General features: G+C 37.2%; 1 protein-coding gene across 4 annotated transcripts in view; it reads right to left on the bottom strand.

Moving 5' to 3' along the window:
* Positions 1 to 20,559, bottom strand: part of DCLK2 (doublecortin like kinase 2) — an 87,379-nt gene that overhangs the window by 60,393 nt on the left and 6,427 nt on the right. For all 4 annotated transcript variants that reach the window (XR_010606107.1, XR_010606108.1, XM_065633599.1 and 1 more), the window contains exon 2: positions 14,036 to 14,370. Coding sequence is in view for 2 of the 4 variants with exons in the window: in XM_065633599.1 (XP_065489671.1) it covers positions 14,036 to 14,370 (335 nt within the window). In the remaining 2 variants the exon portion in view is untranslated. The remainder of the gene's footprint in view (positions 1 to 14,035; positions 14,371 to 20,559) is intronic.

Raw genomic sequence — 20,559 nt, 5'->3', positions numbered from 1 at the left:
AGTGCTGTAATTCTTATTTAGTGTACCAGTGTACTCACAAGGATTCATACTTAGGTCTGCATGTGAAAATATTGGACCCCAGCTTTCCCTTCTGTCCTTCCCCAATATTTACAGCAACAAAGAATTTTTGTTCGGAGCACTGAGAATTTCAGCAATGTGTCCTGTTGCCAGGATCTGTATCAATCCCCACTGGCTTTATACAGAAAGAAGAAACACAGAGATTGCAATTTTGGAAAAATTTTGGGAAAAGATTCCATTTAAAAGACAGATCCACTTCTAACTATCAGGCAAACAAGCTAGAAGACAGGCATATTTTTCTTTGAATGCACATATGGTTTCAACCACACTAAAAGATTTGGCAGTCATTTCAGATATACGCTGCGAACTTCAGAGCAGTGAAACACTGGGGAGTCATATTTAGCACAAATATCCAAAGCCCTATTCTCACAGTTCTTCCACCATCCAGAAAATACACCTCAATGTGTATCGAGCATTTGTGTCCAAACACTTGAGAACAGACAGAGCAGGTACGCATATTATTTTCCTTAGCTTACCAGTTGACTTTTTTATTTTATTGTAACTAGAAGAGTAAATTAAAAATGGTTTATACAGGACAGCAACATTCTGCATAGGATAGTACCATAGACTATCCCTGTTTCCTCTCTTAGGGGAGGATTTCAATAAACAAACAGTGCCCACCACCCTCAACCGTCAAGTGAAGACCCTGGTGATACAGGGCTAACGCAATGAATGCTGCTTTTATTACTTAGTTAAGAATTCTTATTTAAGCAAGAAGGATAAATCGAAGTTTTCCATTTCAGATAAGCATCTAGGCACTACTGAGCTTGCATCCACCTCCCAACAGATGAAGAAAGAAGGTCTGGGATGTGACACAAGGTTCTCCCCCACAGTGCAAGCAAGAAGTAGAAATCTTGGAGGCCTGGCTATTAATAGGTTTGGAGTTCCTCTCCATTTTGGAAGTGTGCTGGGTTCTGAGCTGATAAAAATCACTGCAGAGTTTTTTGCCACTAATATGCGAGCAGTGGAGTAGTTCTGCATACCTTGACTTAGCAATACTTACACAAGGAATGCAGTAGACTAAGGAGGATTAAGGAGAACTAGAGCAAAGAAAGAAGTGTAGCTGGCTGACACTGTGCTCTGGCTCTTCTGTCTCCAGAGAGAGCGGCTCAGTAAAAGTCCAAATAGCTGTGAATCCATCCTTTATTTCTGTTAACGAGTACAGCAGCAAAGAATGAAAAACACCTCACCCTAACAATTCAGCTACAAAATACAATTTCAAAACATTTTTTCTCTTCACACAGAGATACAACTGAACATTAACTTAATGAAGTAGATCACTGCCCTACTTGTTCTCACTAGAAAACTATGGTCAATAAATTAGGTCATCAGAGACTGAAGTGTGTAAATGTTGCAATCTGGCCTTAAAGTCTCTATTTAGCTAATCATATTTTAATAGCTTTAAAACTAGAGATATTTTTCTTTAACAGCAATCAGGCTGAATTTTCCAACAGACACTCCCCCTATACTTGATAACTTACAGTAGGTGTTTATCTATAAAAAATCCACATAAATTTTATTTCTTACTAAGGACTGGGACAGAGTCTCCTTGAAAGTCTGAGATAAGAATAAGAAAGGGGCTCAACTCCTAATCATTTTTAGAGTACATAATGTCTCAGTGCTTCTGATAATTTTCTCTTCGTGTCTTTTGATTTGTATTGGAACAAACAAAATTATAACTGGTCTTTTTTTGTTTCCATTACTATGTGTGTAGTGTCAATGATACTTACACAGGTCTTAAATGAAGATGAAAAGCTTTTTCATCCATCCAATCTACACTTCTCTTCATGCAGTTTTTGACAAGAAAATTGTTACACAATATTATGAGTGAACGCTCCTAATATTAGCTTTTATATTATATTAGCATTTATTTTATATCTCACATATATTAAGATACATGTATACAGAAAATGGAGTTACTGTGATCGTAAATAAAGTTTCAAAATAGAAGTTTAAGGAATAGAAACTTTCACCTCACACGGATTATTGCCAAAATATGTGAGGGAGCCATGACAGTTACTTTGGAAATTCTGGCCAAGTGTCTGCAATTCATAAGTAGTAGTATCAAATAACATCATTCACCCAATTAAAATATTGTTCCAAATTTTTTATATTTAGTGACCTATATGGGGTGGGGAAAGAAGTTGTTTAGATATAAGTATCATAAATACATTTTTTAAAACTGAAATATTTGAAAAGTAAAAGATATGAAAAACGATGTGTAAAAGATGAAGTGTGCTGAAAGAAATCAAAATGTATTCATGTGTCAAAACCAAGCAAGTCTGTATAATTATTAGTTCAAATGGTATTTGAAGCCCTCTCAGATCCTCAACTTCTCAAAAAATACCTTTGCATCTTGCACTACATGTTTTCTCATGGGCTTCTCAATAATGTGTGACAGAAGATAATGATGAGGTTCTCACATATATAATTAGGTATGTCAGTCCAAAAGCAAGAAATCCTTTGCAATAAGGGGAGATTAGTGCTTGAACTAAAAGTGTGTTTTTAGGCAGGCATCAGGCTTCGAGGACTACAGGTGATAACAAATTATTTCTATACCAACAGCAGTCCGATACTAAAACTGCAGGAAATTTTATTGTTTGTGTATGAAAAAAAAACAACAAAACACAGAGCTTTGTGAATCAGAGTTCATTATTTTTTCATCTTCTTACTTCTGGACTTCACAAGCTTAATACACTTATTTTACTGTATTTATGCTTTAAGTAAAAAATACATAAAGTATTATATATTATGAAATTTACAACTATACATTAACATGAATTTTACAAATATGCTCCAACACATAAGTTTTTACTGCTGTCTCTTTTCCTCAGCTCCAGGGAAGTTCAGATCAGCCACAACGAGAACTGGCCAGAATACTTAAGCCTACCAGGAACGTTAACTGTGCCCTGGTTTCCTCTTATGCTCATGTAAAGCCAATTGTGGCATATGGATTTTGTTTGCAGAGACGTTTGAGTCAGATGTCAGGTATGTCCGTATGTTCTCTTTGCTCAGAACTGTCCAATTTCTAGAATTATTTTGGAATAGCCCATCTAAAATTACTTGGCAGTGTAGAGCCTAAGGATATAAAGAACATTTTTCACGTCTCCCACACTTTCTCTGTAATACACAAAGACCAGAGTCCTGAAGTTACATAGACTAGCAATCTATGTAACTTCACCAATCAGTTCATTACAGGCCCTGAGGATGGTTTTGTGACAAGCAGTGTACAGGAGAAGGACAGAGTGGACATTTTTCTGAACTATGTTGGACATAAAGCATTTGAGATTGCCAGTGTCAATATAGGCGACTGGATATTCTCAGCTATGCTGTCTCTTCCAGTTCTGTATCTCAACAGGCTGATTACTTCTGCTATTCCAAATGTGATTATATGAAGGATTCTAGTTAATAGTGGCCTTCTATGATGGAGTGACTATATCAGTGGACAATGGAAGAGCTACAGATGTAATCTATCTGGACTTCTGTAAGGCTTTTGACATGGTCCCCAAAACATCCTTCTCTCTAAATTGGAGAGATATGGATTTGATGGATGCACTATGCAGTGGATGATGAATTGGCTGGATGGTTGCATCCAGAGGGTAGCAGCCAATGGCTCAATATCTGGATGGGCACTGGTGATGAGTGGTGTCCCTCAGGGGTCTGTACTGGGGCCAGTATTGTTTAATATCTTCATCAACAACATAGACAGTGGGATCGAGTGCATCCTCAACAAATTTGTAGATGACACCAAGCTGAGTGGTGCAGTTGACACGCCTGAGGGATGGGATGCCATCCAGAGAGACCTAGTCAAACTCAAGAAGTGAGCTCATGTAAACCTTATGAGGTTCAAAAAGGCCAAGTGCAAGGTCCTGCTCCTGGATTGGGGCAACTCCCAGCATCAATACAGGCTGGGGAATGAAGAGCAGCCCTGTGGAAAAGGACTTGGGGCTACTGGTGGATGAAAAGCTGGACGTGAGCCAGCAATGTGTGCTTGCAGCCCAGAAAACAAAGAGCACCTGGGCTGCATCAAAAGGAACGTGGGCCAGCAGGTCGAGGGAGGTGATTCTTCCCCTCTGCTCTGGTAAGACCCCACCTGCAGTACTGTGTCCGGCTCTGGGGTCCTCAGCACATGGACCTGTTGTACTGGGTCCAGAGAAGGGCACAAAAATGATGAGGGGGATGGAACACCTCTCCTATGAGGACAGGCTGAGAGAGCTGAGGTTGTTCAGCCTGGAGAAGAGAAGGCTCTGGGGAGACCTTATTGAGGCCTTTCAGTACTTAAAAGGGGCCTATAAGAAAGATGAAGACAGACTTTTCAGTAGAGCCTGTAGCAACAGTGTAGGGGGAAGTGGTTTTAAACTAAAGGATGGTAGATTTAGACTAGATACAAGGAAGAAATTTTTTTACAATGAGGGTGGTGAAACACTGGCACAGGTTGCCCAGAGAGGCTGTAGATGCCCCATCTCTGGAGACATTTCAAGCCAGGCTGGATGGGGCTCTGAGTAACCTGATGTAGTTGAAGATGTCCCTGCTCATTGCAGGGGGGTTGGATTAGATGACCTTTGAAGGTCCCTTCCAACCCAAAACATTCTATGATCTATGAATAGTTACCTTTAAATGTACCTTGGCTGCACTACTATTCCCAGCTTTAACATGACTGCAGGAAAGAACTTGGATCTAAATGCATCTGAAAACTGCCCTAGGTTCTGGGAAAACCTGGTAACCAAATATTCAAAATACTTTTGTTTACAGCACAGCATATAGTAAAAACATAATATATAGATTAGAAATATACAGATATAGAATATTAGAAATATATTAATACAGCTAATCCAGAAAAGTCATACGGCCATGATGTCTCAGTTTCAACATGAGTAGTACAGCAACTGCTCAATCAACAGCCTTTCAAAGTCACTCTTCACTTCTGCAGGAAAAGGAGAAACAAAAATCTGAAACTTGGTAATAAAGCAAATAAATCAGAGGGAAAAATAATAATTTTACAAGGTTTTTTTTTACTGTCTGACACAAGGGAGAGATGGCCTATTAAAAAAAAAAAAAAGATAAAACCAATTGCATCTCTACTACCTCTATAGAAGTCTGGTAAGAAAACTATCATAAAGCTCACATATTACATTCTACTTCTCTTCACAACAGAAACAATACTTCCTGCCTCAAAAAGCATTACATACTTGACTGGGTGAGAATATGTCTATGCACCTGATAGCAACTAGATACAATCATCGAGTGACAGAATGTCCTGAGTTGGGAGTGACCCCCAAGGATCAGAGTCCAACTCCTGTCCCTGCATATGACAACACAGTTCACACCATGTGTCTGAGGACGTTGTCCAGTCTCTTCTTGAATACTGCCGGGCTTGGGGCCGTGACACCTCCCTGGGGAGCCTGTTCCAGTGCTCCACCACCCTCTGGGTGAAGAACCTTTTCCTAATGTCCAACCCAAACCTCCCCTGGCACATCTTCCTGCAATTCGTTTGAGTTCTGTCATTGGTCGCCAAAGAGAAGAGGTTGGCACCTGTCCCTCCTCCTCCCCTTGTGAGGAAGCTGTAGACTGCATTAAGGTCTTTTCTTACTCTCCTCTTCTCCAGGCTGAACAAACCAAGTGACTTTAGCTGCTCCTCATATGGCTTCCCCTGCAAACCCTTCGCCAACTTCATAGCTCTCCTCTGGACACTCTCCAGTAACTTAATATCTTTTAAGCTACAGGTAGTCAGTCTGCACTCTGACCAGACATAGACCACGTCCAGGTCCATCAGTTATACAGATCAAAGCTGGCTGGTATCAGATGTCTGCCTGTACTACCTTGTAGGCACATTCTAAGTGTCTGTATTATTTGGGTCCTTGAAAATTACAGGGAGAATAAGGCAGTCTTTACGTAGGCTCCAACTCCACATTTATCTATGCTTGAATCTTGAGGGTGACAGAGCACTGGAACAGGCTGCCCAGGGAGGTTGTGGAGTCTCCTTCTCTAGAGACATTCAAAACCCGCCTGGACACCTTCCTGTGTAACCTCATCTAAGTGTTCCTGCTCTGGAAAGGGGATTAGACTAGACTAGATCTTTTGAGGTCCCTCCCAATCTATAACATTCTGTGTGATTCTGTGAATCTCTTCAATTTTATTCAGATTTAAATCAACCACACACTTGATTTCTTTAAAAGAGAAACTGCAAGTTTTCCCATGCAAGAAAATGGCACCTCCAGAAAGTGATTACAAAGAGGATTCTGGCTGTCTAGTACTCAGCCATCTTTATTTTTCTTAACTAGCTGGTTTATTTTCCAGTAATTTTATCCAGACTGGAATTCCCTAATTAAGTACTAGTTGAGTTGGAGGTTAGAGATAAGAAAGCCAAAGCCAAAAAACACTGAACATACTAGGCAAAAAAAAAAAAAAAAAGAAAATTAACTTGCCATTTAGTTTACAAGTTATGTTCTTTTTGCATTCTTCTGAAATATTTTAGTTTCTTAAAAAAGTCTTCCATGATTGCAGAGATACCCTGTACCATATATCAATATATAAGCCACTAAATAAATATGAATAAAATAAATATTTAAGAATGTGGCATAGACTGCATATTTGCACAACAGTAGACGGTGATTGCGGACTTTGTAAACAGGAGAACAGGAGAGGTTCTACAAGAATACTGAATTTCACTGCCTACAGTGAAAACACTGAGTATCACTCCTTCCTCTGCAAAGCTTTCTAACTTCAAGCCACAAAGAGGGTCATTGTTCCATTTAAGCAATGGGAAGCTCTCTGCTTTTAAGAGTTGGCTTGTGTTACTATTACTTGAACATTACTTTCCCTTCGGAGTCTTCAGATTCCTGTGTTTAAAGGTTCATTGCAAATTAATCAATTAGCAATATTTTCAACATTAAAGATAAATATTCTCTTTCCTCTCTCTGACGAACTTTCATATTTGCTGCCATTAATTTATTATGGAACAGAATGCCATTTTTCTTAATAACTAGTACAAATCTACAGGAAAATATCATATTTTAAGATTTCAGTATTATTGCTTCAGTAGACTTACGAGATGCTGACAAACTGATTACATCCAACCAAGAAGCAGCTAGTATAACAGATCCAACCACCTGACAACCTGGAAGACAAATCTTAAAGCTAGAAAGTTGGTTTATAGACTAAGTTAAGAACAGGAATGAAGAAAATTCAACCTTGAAACCCTTTCATGTGTGGTTGGTAAATAGCTTTACATTGTAAGATGTAACATGCTTCTTAAAGAAAACTTCACATATTTAAATGTGATAATGCAAGAACTGTTTACTGAAGCAACACAGGGTAATTTAATTACAGAAAAAAATATTTTCTAAGATCTCAAAGTAATGAGGAACCTGTGACACAAATCCTAATCTGGCGTATGACAGCTGCAGAATGAATTCAAAAGATTTTTACCAGACTAATTATCTGTTAATGGCCAGGCTCAGCAGGGCACAACAAATTCCCAAGGTTTAGTTTCCAAGTCATGTGATTCAATCTTTAGCATGGCAGATGGCAGACAATGACTGCATACCGCTCTTTTATTCCAAGAGCTACACACACCATTTCTGTAACCCAGCACTAAAATTACTGTAATCATACATCAATAGAGATACAGCATTACCACTGGTGACAGCACTATTTTTGCAGTGATTGTTTCCCACACGGTGCAGCATGTCATTTTTAATAAATGCTGTCAACTCTTGGTGTGCACAGACAAAAACTGAAAATGCCATTTATCCTCTCTACAGATCCACAAAGGCTCCTGCAAGTCGGATGTCACTTTCAACAGGACACACATGCTTGCTTTTAGCTATAATATCAGCAATTTTTCTCAGTTGCCACGCTCTAATTTAAAAGTGCTGACTTTGCATCAGTATTTGATTTTGTGCTCATTTTGATAAATACTCTATTATTTTAATATTCCATTTCATCAGTCTGTTAAGTTTAATGGCAGTGGATGTTACTAATTACATATCTAAACCTTAGCTCACTGAAAAAGATGGAATTCACACCCAGTGGACCGCAGCCATTACATTCTCAGCAACCATATTGCCCAAGACAGAATTATATATCCTTGTGCAGAGGAAAGAGATACATGTTCTGTATTTCATCTGTACTATATTTTGGGTTCTTGATCTCCATAAAGTAAGAATAATATACAGGGGGTTTGCCTCCTCCTGAACCAATTCTAAAGACCTTTGTTCCAGAAAGCCAAGTTTTCCAGTGCTAGACTGCAGCTATTTCACATGGCATGACCTTTATTTTTTGCATATGCAACAGAGCAGAAGCGCTTCCTCAGCATTATTGTTCACGGCCAGTTCAAGACAGTCTTCTGAGATGACTCACTAGATGTTCAAGCTTTTGTTTCTTTTCTAATGCTTCTTCTGTAGTATCTTAAGTATCATAATTTTGTTAAAGTTCTTACCAGTTTGCATTTTCTTTTTTCCTCAAAATGGTACTTGGACTGGTAATATGATCCTGTTAAAACTTTGATGAAAATTGAAAATACTTTCTAGACATAATTCCTAAACTATACATTGTGTGCCTATGGCCTTTGTACTACTGCATGTAATGAAAATGCTTTAGAAAGTGTTCCATAATAAGATTTGTAGCTAAGAAGAGATCTTCGTGTTTTCATATTTAGGGTATTTTTCAGATCCCTACTTCTATGACAGAGCACAGTTAATTTCACGTTAGTTTCGGATAACACTTCCTTCCATAGAAATATTCCTATCTGTACATATTTATGTCCACAGACCAAGGCCAAAATTAGCTCTTCTGTTTGAGTACACTATTTCCTCCTTTCTTCCAGCAATAAATAACCTCTGCTTCCAGTTCTGAGCATATTTATTGAAAGCCTGAACAAAAATATCACGTAGCAGCTTTCATGGATGAATTCATTTCCTGTTATAAAGACTTCCTCAAAATTAGGGCCACCTTAGTTACTTAGTTTTCCTTAGACTTGCCAGATTTGTATCCCACACTGACTAGACATACAGCTCTCCACAGTCATTCTCTGAAACAATTTTAGCCTCCAGTAAAAGCCCAACTTCCCCTAAATCATGTTTCATATCAAATATTAGAAGAGGTTTGCTAGCATTCAGATAAAACTTACTCTAACTGCAACACTGCTGTAGAAATTATCTTCAGGATGCAAGTGTGTACACAGGCACATTTTAATGTTAAATAGTATGCAGATTTTTGTTATTTTATCTCTAGCTCAACAGCTCTTCCGAAGTGTTTGGTTACCAATTGCAAAATTGCCTGTAGCAGTAATTCAAATCTGTGCTATTTCCAATACATTTGTGAAAGTGCCTATACTAGGTTAGAGACTGAGACGTAAGATAAAGACTTCCCTTGGTTTCAGTAGCTTTCAACTACACACAATGCCTGCTTACATGGAATCAAGTTTCTATTACAGTTGTTTCTCAGCCTGTAACGAGGTATCAGACAGCAATGTAACAGTACAATTTAATGACACACACACACAAAAAGAGTACACCTAGCTCCCAGTGCCTGCTTCCTTAAAAAAAGTGTATTGCTGATGAGTAGGATACAGTTGAAAACCAAGTAGCTTTTCTCCTATCATTAGGTAGGAGAGTATTGAACTAAAGAAAAATATTTGCTAAAACTACTGAATTAACTTCAATAAAACTATTTTAAAAATCTCATCCAAGTATAACTTTGCATACAAAACTGGAAAACTGAGAAAAACTAAATTTATATGTTCCAAAACTTGTCTCAGTACTAAATACCTCTCACTGAGAATAAGACTCTAGCAAAAATACTGTACTAATGGAGGTTTTCAGATCTGAATGACAGAAACTTACCTGCCAAAAAAACTGAAACAAAAAGATGGGGAACATCAGTTGTACTAATTAATGAGATCTTTCGGGCTCATCTCTTTTTTTGGGTTCTAGAGGGATCTGCCCTCTATGGGGTAGATTACCAGCTGCAGTTGCCTCCTTAGCATTTCCACTGTAAAGCAAATACAAAATTCAGTTTACAGAAGCTATTGTCTCTATTAAGAATTTTCAAATCTGTCACTGGAAAATAAAAAAATACTGAGAGGAGGGCATGATGAGTCTCATGAACATTTCCAATGTAATGTCTGTTTTCTTCAGTTACACATTTACTTTTAATGAGCACCTTATGAAAAACTTCATTAACAGAAAATTAGGGAGCTTTTGGTTTCAGAGATAGCCACCAACATACCTGTGGCACATCAAAAAAGTATTTTAAAATAAGGCTTACTTGTTGTACATTCTCATCATTCTGGGAATGAAGTATAGAAAAGGTGGTTCATCCACCTTTTCAATCCTGTTATGGATATTAATCCATGAAACCGCAACACAATGCAAGCTTAAAAAGTTACTATCATCCTGGAGCGAGGATTTCATTTTCTTTTGTATGTCAAATAATACATGCTTCAGTATGGCTTTTTGTGAGTTTCTCACAGGAAATTCCCCCATACACACACCATACATTATACTCTTTTAAACAATTAGTGCAGGTAATTTACCATTAAGTCGCTACTCTACGCTCCACAATGACTGAAGCTTGAAGCTTACTTAGAAACCCCCAATCTCTTGTGAGGTAAGGAAGGGTTAACTTTCCAACTGGAGAAGTTTCAGTCTGACTGTCCTTGCTTCACAGTAGGATAGTGAAACATTCCAACAAAGAACAGAAAGGAAAAATGCGGACAAGCAAAGACAACACTTTGGTCAAACAAATATATTAGGTAAACCTCAATGTCAGAAGCACTAAGACTGGAATGGCCAGAAGCCTGCATTGCAAAGTTAAAGCCTAGTTACCTTTATAGGAATAATTTACCTCACATAGAAACCATCACAAAAGTCTTGGGAATTAAAAGTTTGTTGTTCAACAGCTTAAAAGTGAAAAGCCAGCCTTGAATCAATGTAATTTAAAAAAATCTGTGCTTGAGGCTACAAAGCACTAATATCCTAAGTTACAGCACGCATATTGAAACTGAAGATAAAAATGAAACCTTGTGTTACAAAGTCTTACAGTTAAAAGCTAGATAATTGTCTGTTTTCATACACAATAATCAAGGAAAATATCCACCACAGATGTTATTCTCTGTGTTGCTCCTATCATCAAGATGTTGCTGCAGTCAAGATTAATGAAGTCAGAAGAGTAGAAAAAATATTTTGAGGACATCCTTTCCATTGTACTACTCAAAATTAAAAAGATTTTTTCATAGATCACTGGTTTCATGATCTTTTCTTTAGTACACATGTTAAATAGTTCTAATGGAAAACAAAATCACCCTATAAGTTAACAGAACACATTCCCTAAGAAAAGGATACAAATTTTATGCATGCATGTTTTTAACACCTGAATTCTGGCATCGATTCCATATTAAACAGAAAACAAAACCTAAACCTATTTGCTCACAAAAAATGAAAAAAAAAAATTCTTCAGAGATAAAATACAAAGAAGCAGGGAAAAAGATAAAAACCCAAACCCAGAGAAAAAGCTACATTTATAAGAACACAGCCATCTACAAAATGCCTTTTTTTAATGGTTGCCTTTCAAGCTGTGCCAACACTACAATGAACATAAAAGATCTGCCTCCCTAGCAGATTTAGAAGAATAAGCAATTACTGCATTAGAGAAAATAGGTTCTGAAATTTCCACCAGTTGGCAACTGGCAGCAAAGCAGCTCTTTATTTGCCAGATCCCACAAAGCCCTTGGGCACCAACCTCTACATATACCAGCAAACAAAGGAAAAAGAAAAATCCCTATTGCCTCAAACTGGGGTCAGCCCTTCACTTCGGGGAAGAAGAAACAACAACAAAAAAACCAGAAGTGTCTATCTTCCTAGATAAGCAGGAGGCTTTTATTATCAGGGTGTTTAAAGCCATAGGTCTTCTATCTGGGACACTATATCCTGTGACCACTAAATCATGATTACACTATGGTTGTGCAAACAAAGGCTCCTTCCTAATGCCTGTGGAAAAGCAAAAAGCTTTTCTTCCAAACGGAAGGGAGGTTTCCACATTTGTGCGCTACTACTGCTGAAACAGTTTACACAGAGAAGCAGTTGTAAGTGTGTCAGCAGCGAGAACTAGGGATTTCACAGCCTTGCTTGAGAACACCTACATCTACAATCCAAGTTTGATTATTGCCTTTACCACAGAAGGGCAGGAGGAGGTACTGCAGCAATTAGAAATCTTATGCTTATCTTGGAGCATTACCAACAATTGATTGTCCTCTCTGTGGACTGAATACCGCCATCATCCACTGTGGATGACAGTAATGTGCAAGCAACATATGTGAGATTTAATGTTAATTAATTTTATTGATCCCTGATGCACTATTTCATCTTCCACATCAATGCAGACCAGTGAGTTTCTACTGTATCAATAATGTAATAGAAGAGCTGAATCTGAACTGAGAATCCTAGTTTTTGCAGTTTCCTTTCTTGACTCTTTCCAAATCTGTTTCTATCTATTTCCTTGAGAAGATTAGAATCATCTTATCAGAGACAGTAACAGAAGACTTCATGGGCAGAAGAGACTGTTTAATAAATATCCTCAAAGCTATTTTATAACAAATCAAATTAAACATGACTAGAATCACATTATGGGACTTCTAAAAAGAAAAGCATGTTCCTAGAAAGGATTCTCTTGGCAAATCTTGTTAACAAATCTCATTAAAAATCAAACCTATTAGAAGAACTAAAGAGCACATTATAGTGCCACCGAGTACTGAAAATCAAGAGTCTCAGTGATGCATTTGCCTCGCTATATTTAACACCAAAGAACAGAAGTTCTTTTCAATTATTTAATTATAAAAAGTGTATCCACAGAACATAACCAGAGAGACGGACCTCAGATCAAGACAATCTGAGTAAGTGCACTTGGTCTGCCATACATTTGCTAGCAATTTTCAACACAAAAAGGTACTTTTTAAGTAGCCTATAGGATTACAACCATAAAAAAAAGCTTTACGATAAAAATTCCAAGATCTGCTTGAACACAACTGACACTTTTACAAGTAGCTCATGCAAATATATAGGTATGCAGCTGTGCAAGAATACTTGTTGAATGAACAAGGATCCTAATATTTAGTCAACAGTACAAGTCCAGGTACCTGATATTGCATGTGATCTACTTTACAGCCCGCGTTACTCTGTATTACTAACATCGCAATGCTGGCAAAGTTCCACATCAGTGTCAAATATAAGTATCAAAGCCCTGTTCCACAATGGGCTGAGTCATTAACTTCACTGATCAACAGCAAATGTATTCCTGATATTTTTACCTGGTGCAGCAAAACCTTCTGTGGGCCACTCCTTTGTATTTCTGGGTGAGAACAGAAGACTTACCGCATCATTAATCCTGGCACCACATTTTGCAGTGGTAAAACTAAAAGCAAAAGCAAGTTGTAAAGATGTGACCACTCCCCCCCCGAACTATTCATTTCAGATAAAATTCTTGACCTTAGACCATGTCAGTTACTACCTCCAGAAAGACAGTTCAATACTTTTGCTGTTTAAATAGCAATCTCTAGAAGTGAAATAGAAGGAGACAGCAATATTTTTCTTACATGACTCAGCACCACGTAGTAGTCTGAAAACATAACTCTGCTTCTGAAAACACATAGGTTTGTGTTTGCTTTGAAATATTTCAGATAAACTGTATCACGCAATCAACCGGCACTTTGTTGATTAGTATACAATTTTTTTTTTACTTGGAATGTAAAGTTGTCAACTTCTTTTGCATAATATACAATTTAATTTTTCTAAGATATTGATATTTAATACAAATTTTTAAAGTTGCAGTTTATTAAACTGTGCTTATTCAGAAGCAGGTTAAAGCATATACAGTAACAAAAATTCAAGTTATGAAAACAAAACAGCTTAATTGAATTAACTCATAATTATTAGATATTCACAGCAATTTATTCTCCTACCTGCTTTCCATCCAGTGTACAAAGTCTCTTGACTACACCCGAATCTAATTTAATGGCTTCTGTGATGTCAGTCAAGACCTGTTCAAACGAGTGAGCAGTCTTCTTATTCAGCAGAATTCTCACAGCTTTCCGTGGTTTTACTCCACTCCTAATAACAGTCACTAATTTGGGTTTAATGAAATCTTTACTCTCCTTCACTTCACTCTTTGTGGATGTCAAAGATGTCAAGGATCGAGTGGACCCAGTCCTTATGTTCACACACCAGTTTGGATTGACATTCTTGGTGTAATCAACTTTGCGATACGGTTCATTGGATGCACATACATAACTTTCACCTGTAAAGAAGATTACATTTTCATAATTTAATTTTAAGGGGTTTTGCAGCTACTTTTTGTAAATGTAAAAAAAAAAAAAAAAGAAAATACTTTTTTCAGGAGTGATTTTCATATATTTCAACTGCAGGCTATTTTAAATAAAGGACTGTAAATTATTAGAGCTTTTCACCAAAACGATATTCTCATAGAGCGGTTTCAACACGTTTCAAAAAACCTCTGGTTAAGAAATAAAAACCAGTAAAGGGTAATGAGGAAGCTGAAGATATTTCCCATTTCCTTTGGATCCTAAGTTCTGACTGCTGAGTCATTTTCCAAGGGCTTAAATTACTTGAGCTCCCAATACATGACATTAAGAGCATTCTCCTACAGCAAATACCCAGGTCCTTCCCTATATCTTCCTCAAGTATATAATTCACAATGTGTACACACATACCTATGTTTAATAATTCATTATTTTTAAAGGAGCAAGTTCTAACAGAATAAAATTCAAGCATTTCAAGATCCTTGTCCTGAAGGACACATTAATTTACCAGGAGTTATTGCCTCTTACCAAGGATGCACTGTTGAAATGTATTCACTTCAACATTTTTGAGACCAAACGCCTGCCAAAGCCACAAATGAGACTCTGAGACCACAGGAATATGAAAGGACATTTACACTTCCTTGTTTTAATTTCTTTACTAATTTCAAAGCCTGCATTATTGATATCTTCTAAAGCGATGACAGGGTGGCCAGAGAACCAAAAAAAAAATGTTATCACAGGCTAGTAATACATACCTTTACATCAAATTATTTGAAGTGGCACCAGCCATGATCCAGACCTAAGGAATTTGTTACTTTTCTCCATTCCTTGACATAATACAAAGCTGGAAACTAACTGGCTTTATTTTTGTAGAAGATGACAATTTTCTCTTCAAACTGCTGTTTGTTGTTTTCCACAACTCTCTTAACATTTGACAAAAATATTAAAGATGCGGACCACAACAAAAAACTTCTTTAACTCTGGGCCATTTCTGTAATCTCGGGTCTCACAAAATGACATCCAAAGACCTTCTCAAAGAGTCAGAGTACTGTCACATGCATGAAAGGGAAGCATTCCAAACTGACAGAGCACACCATTCCTCCAGGCAGAGGAGCTACCTGTTGCTAAAAAGCTTAGCCTGTTCTAAGATTAAACCGGTGGAACAAACTGAAGTCATCTTCTATATACAATGTAAGAGGAATAAAGAGTACACATACATCTATTGGACGTTATTGTGAAAGTTACAAAACATGCACCTATATTTAAACACACACTAGCAAACTTTTAAACAATACTTTTACTTTCTGAACTCTTGTTCGGAGAGCTGATTTAGCTTAGAAGTTGCATAGTTTATTCCAAAAGCAAGACAGTATAGTACTTTAAAACCTTTGCAGAGTTACTGAGATCTGAAAGACTTTTTTGTGTTTCGTTTCCCATGCCAATTACACCACTTTCTCATTTATCATGTATTTAGACCTTCTTGAAAGTTTACTTACTGTATTTGAAAGAGAACAGTTAACAATGATTTTGTTTGGGCAAGTTTGGCAGCCACTTCTGCCTCCACAAGCATCACTGGGACTGTAACCCACTGAGGTACAAAGAAACAATTTGTTGTGAGGTTTTACGGATGCTACTGCCTTGTCCGGATTTTTCCCCTCCACTCATTCCTATCATCCCTCCTCATAGACTGAATGTTACACAAAAACAGGAATCAACACAGACAAAACCAGACAACTCCTCTTTCCCTAGAAAATGAGCAAAGAAAAATGAGCTGTTTTCAGCCCATAAACTCCTTCAATGTAATGTCCACACACCTGTGTGCACACTAGCACTTATCTACAGGTAGGAGAAAACAAACCAACCCACACAGTTCAGGAAGAACTATGGTGACCTAGAAGCTTGCACTGCCCACAACTACATGCTAAGTTGCAACAAGTCTATAAGCAATCTGATTTAATCAGACCTGCCTTGAGCAAGATGTTGGATGACATGACCTCAGGAGGTCCCTCCAAACTAAATTATCCTATGATTCTAAATAGCTGGACAGTTCTCTTTCAACAGCTGTTTTCAGAGACCTTTCACCCTCTCAAAGAAGCTGGCAGTTCTAATTCACACCAATACACTTATTAACATAAGTATATAACATATAACTGCTGATAATTTGATTATTGTCCCCTCTGCAACTAGTTTAGTGGATGACTTAGAATCCTTAGGACAATTTTTATCATTATTACATACTAAACCTTTTATGGATGCACCTAGCAAGTGACTTTGTTTTGCATATGTTGGTTAAGAATGCCAATTATTATTTCCTCCTACAAAAAATGAACAGAAGGTAATTTAGTCATTATTCTGGGGAATTCAGAATATGGGCATTCACCTTTGGAAAGTCCCTGACCACTTGCTTTAAAGTTTATTGATCTGCGTAAGACTTTGGTAATATTTAATCATCCTTTGATAATAATTTCTGTGTAAATAAACCCAACAGCATCCTATGCATGAGGATACCTCCCTAAACACACTGACTGCCCTTAGCATCTCAAAGATTTTACATAAGCTTCAGTACACGAAGTCACGTATCACTCCAGAGTATGCAAGAGTGTTAAATAAAATCCAGTAATCAGCACTACAAGGTACATCAAAATTCACCATCCTTGAGCATGTTCGGAATTATCCTTTCAAACTCAAAAAGAATGTACTTCATAGATCATGGAAAAACTCCACAAATGTACACAAGACAATTTAAAGTTAAATCTCAGGGCTGAAGCTTAAGTTAACAAAGTTTAAAAAAAAAAATTAAGGCTATTCAGAAACAGGCTCTCCAACTTGAAATAAATTAATTGCTTTACATAAAGAAGCACATATAGAGAACCGAAGGTCCGTTTTCTAGAGGATTTATCATAGAAGAAACTCAATACATTATGTCAGCTTTGCCTCTTACAGATATGTATCATAACAGACTATCTTTTTGTACTATCATGGAAAGTGATCTATGTGCCAGAGTTGTATATACAATACTCTTTAAGAACAGCAGAAGTTGTTTCGTTACAAAATTTCAGTAAGTATTAATCCAAAGGATCTTTATTTCTTTAAAACAGCAGTGTAAAATCTGCCTTCTACTAGTTCCCTTGTTGAAGGTGGAATAAAATAATTTCTCGATTATTTGAATAGGCTGCAATACCTATTTACTACATATTTCTTATTACTATTTCTTTTTCTTTAAGCAGAAGCCTTAGTTTTCTTCTTCCAATGAAAAAAATAAAAAGTGCTTACATTTTAAGAGAATGTAATACCTTAAAAGAAGAAATTTCAAATAACTTATTTCTAGCGCATTTAGCCAAGAAAATATTTTAAAAAAACACAAACAAACAGCAGGGGTAAGTTAAATCACTGCTACAAAGTTCACTACAGGAAACTTTCCTACAGGATGGTGTATTCAAAGAGCATGCCTAAGAAAATACCACCCCTTGATGAGCAGGCATTAATTTTTGAACACTGTTATTGTTTAAATTGTTATTTTAGGCATCCTCTGAAATATAAAATGCATTTATATATGTGTGCTGGTTTCGGCTGGGACAGAATTAATTTTCTTCATAGAAGCTAGTACAGGGCTATGTTTTGGATTTGTGCTGGAAACAGTGTTGATAATAGTGGGATGTTTCAGTTGCATGGAGTGGAAGCCTTTTCTGCTTCTCACAGTACTCCACCAGTGAGGAGGCTGGAGGTGCACAAGAAGCTTGAATGGGGGACAGCTGACCCCAACTGACCAAAAGGATGTGCCGTACCACATGACATCATGTTCAGCATATAAAGCTGGGGGAAGAAGGAAGAAAGGGGGACATTTGGAGTAATGGTGTGTGTCTTCCCAAGTAACCGTTACACCTGATGTAGCCCTGCTGTACTGGAGATGGCTGAACACCTGCCTGCCCATGGTAAGTAGTGAATGAATCCCTTGGTTTGCTCTGCTTGTGTGGCTTTTGCTTTACCTATTAAACTGTCTTTATCTCAACCCACGAGTTTTCTCACTTTTAGCCTTCTGATTGTCTTGTCCATCCCACCGGGAGAACATGAGCGGCTATGTGTTGCTCAGTTGCCATCTGGGGTTAAACCACAATGATATGTCTGTTTGGAAGAAACATCAAATCGTTTTAAAAACGATTATCTCTCTTTCACGTTATATATTGTAGGTAAAAAACCTGAAAGTGTAATGTTATATATAATATTCGCTCACGGCTTTAACGTATGTCCTGATTTTAAATCTGTTGGAGATTAATTCAAGCATAAATACACACTTCTGATAATCTCCACACTCTCTCAGAAAAACAATATTTGTAAAATGTAACATACAGCACTTCGTTTTTTGTTTAAAACAGTCAAATTGTTTTCAATCGTTGTTAACAAAGTTACCATAACTTTACAGTTCAAATCACATACATAAAGAAGTTTGGATATTTCACTAACTAGCTGGAATGAGACTTTTCATGTGTCTAACCTAAACACATATCATCTCAATTACTAAGAAAATACCTTCTGAGACTTCAGTGGCATTTTGATCAGGCTGTAGCTTTTGTGGCATTTGTACACCTACCAGCCCTAGAAAGCTGGCAGAACTCCACAAACAGGCATAAACAATACTTAGACTATTTACATTGCTGAGTTTGGTACAGTAAGTTTTATGCTTTGAAGGCCTACTTTCCATTTACAGTCTTGAAAGATGTTAAAGTTAATGCATACTAGCCTTAACAGGCACACAGTCACAGCAGTTACACTATTGGAAAAAAATACCTTATCTTTCACTTACAACATTAGCATTAATGTGAATCAGCTCCCCAGTTTTTAGACCAGATGGTGAAGTTAGTCACTAATATTACACTGGGATCTGCAGGCAAACATGTGAACTACAGACTAATTAAGCAATACATTTTTTAATACAGAAAAAAATGGAAGAATTACAGACATATGTTACTGGGACTCTGAACCTATTCTATAGCAGAAAGCTTAACCAGGCTGCAGAGCAGTTTTGGCAGAAGTATTATATGAAATCTCCTTATAAATTGGTATTATAATTTCAACAGAGCATATGTGCCATCCAACTGATGCTTCATGCCATTACAAAGAGTGATGCAAATAGAAGCGTCACTTCTTCCACAAAGAAACCAACATTTCCTCAAATGGGGCATATGCTCACTTAAAAGAATTAACATCTACTGATATTTTGGGTCACAATATAATCAACAAATACAATAAATTTACTTCTGATTCTCTGTCTCTTCAGAAAAACAACTAGAAGACATGAAACTGCCTATTAACAAAGAATCATTACCTATCTCTAAATAATTTACCTGTACTGTGTGAAAAACTACATGCACTATCCATGAAGCAAGACCTGTGTGCGTGCAGCGTGTACACAGTTTAAGCACACTGTGGAACAATTCTGTTTTCAGAAAGTGAAGTCAACACATAATACTCACCACTCCCTCACAACAGTAAATACAGATTATGAACACAGAGAATGGATAAAAGAGAAAAAACACCACTATATATCTGGCTGATAAATAGCTATAGACTATCAGTTGCCTAAATACTCATTTGCTTACTTTAAAACTCATCTACAAAGGTTTTCTTTTGCCATCTGTTTTTTCAACACTGTTATTCACAGGAAAGGTCTCTAGCTCACCTTTCAAGACATAAATGAGGGGATAAAGACAGTAGCGTGTACACAAACTCTCCAAAATTCAGCCATGCAATTTTAGGTAGCTAGGAAAAGAAGGATGTATCTTTTCCTTTTGTATCACAAGTGTACATCACTTGCAACTATGTACAGTTTTGAGGAAACACGGCTGCTTTACAGCTTGGAGATCTTCATAGCACAAGTTTTGCAAGTTGAAGCCCACTACTAGGCATTTAACAAATAACCTAGAAGCACTGTCCTTAAAAACAGAGACTACTAAAGAAAGGCCTGTAGATCTTTCATTTTCCTTAGCATTAAGTTAAAAAACAAACTGTGAACATGCCACATAGTGGGTAATGTAAACAAGAAAACACTCAAAAATCCTGAGTCAGCATATTTGAAACAAAAATCTCTGAACATGGCTTTCTGGCTTGCTTTTTGCAGGGTGTTAACAAGCACTTCTTATCTCCTGAGAGTCACATATAGCATTATGTTT

The sequence above is a fragment of the Caloenas nicobarica genome, chromosome 4 (assembly GCF_036013445.1).
Source record: "Caloenas nicobarica isolate bCalNic1 chromosome 4, bCalNic1.hap1, whole genome shotgun sequence".
In the NCBI taxonomy this organism is placed as follows: Eukaryota; Metazoa; Chordata; class Aves; order Columbiformes; family Columbidae; genus Caloenas; species Caloenas nicobarica.
The sequence above is the reverse complement of the archived record's forward strand: the minus strand, read 5'-3'. Positions and strand labels throughout refer to the sequence as shown.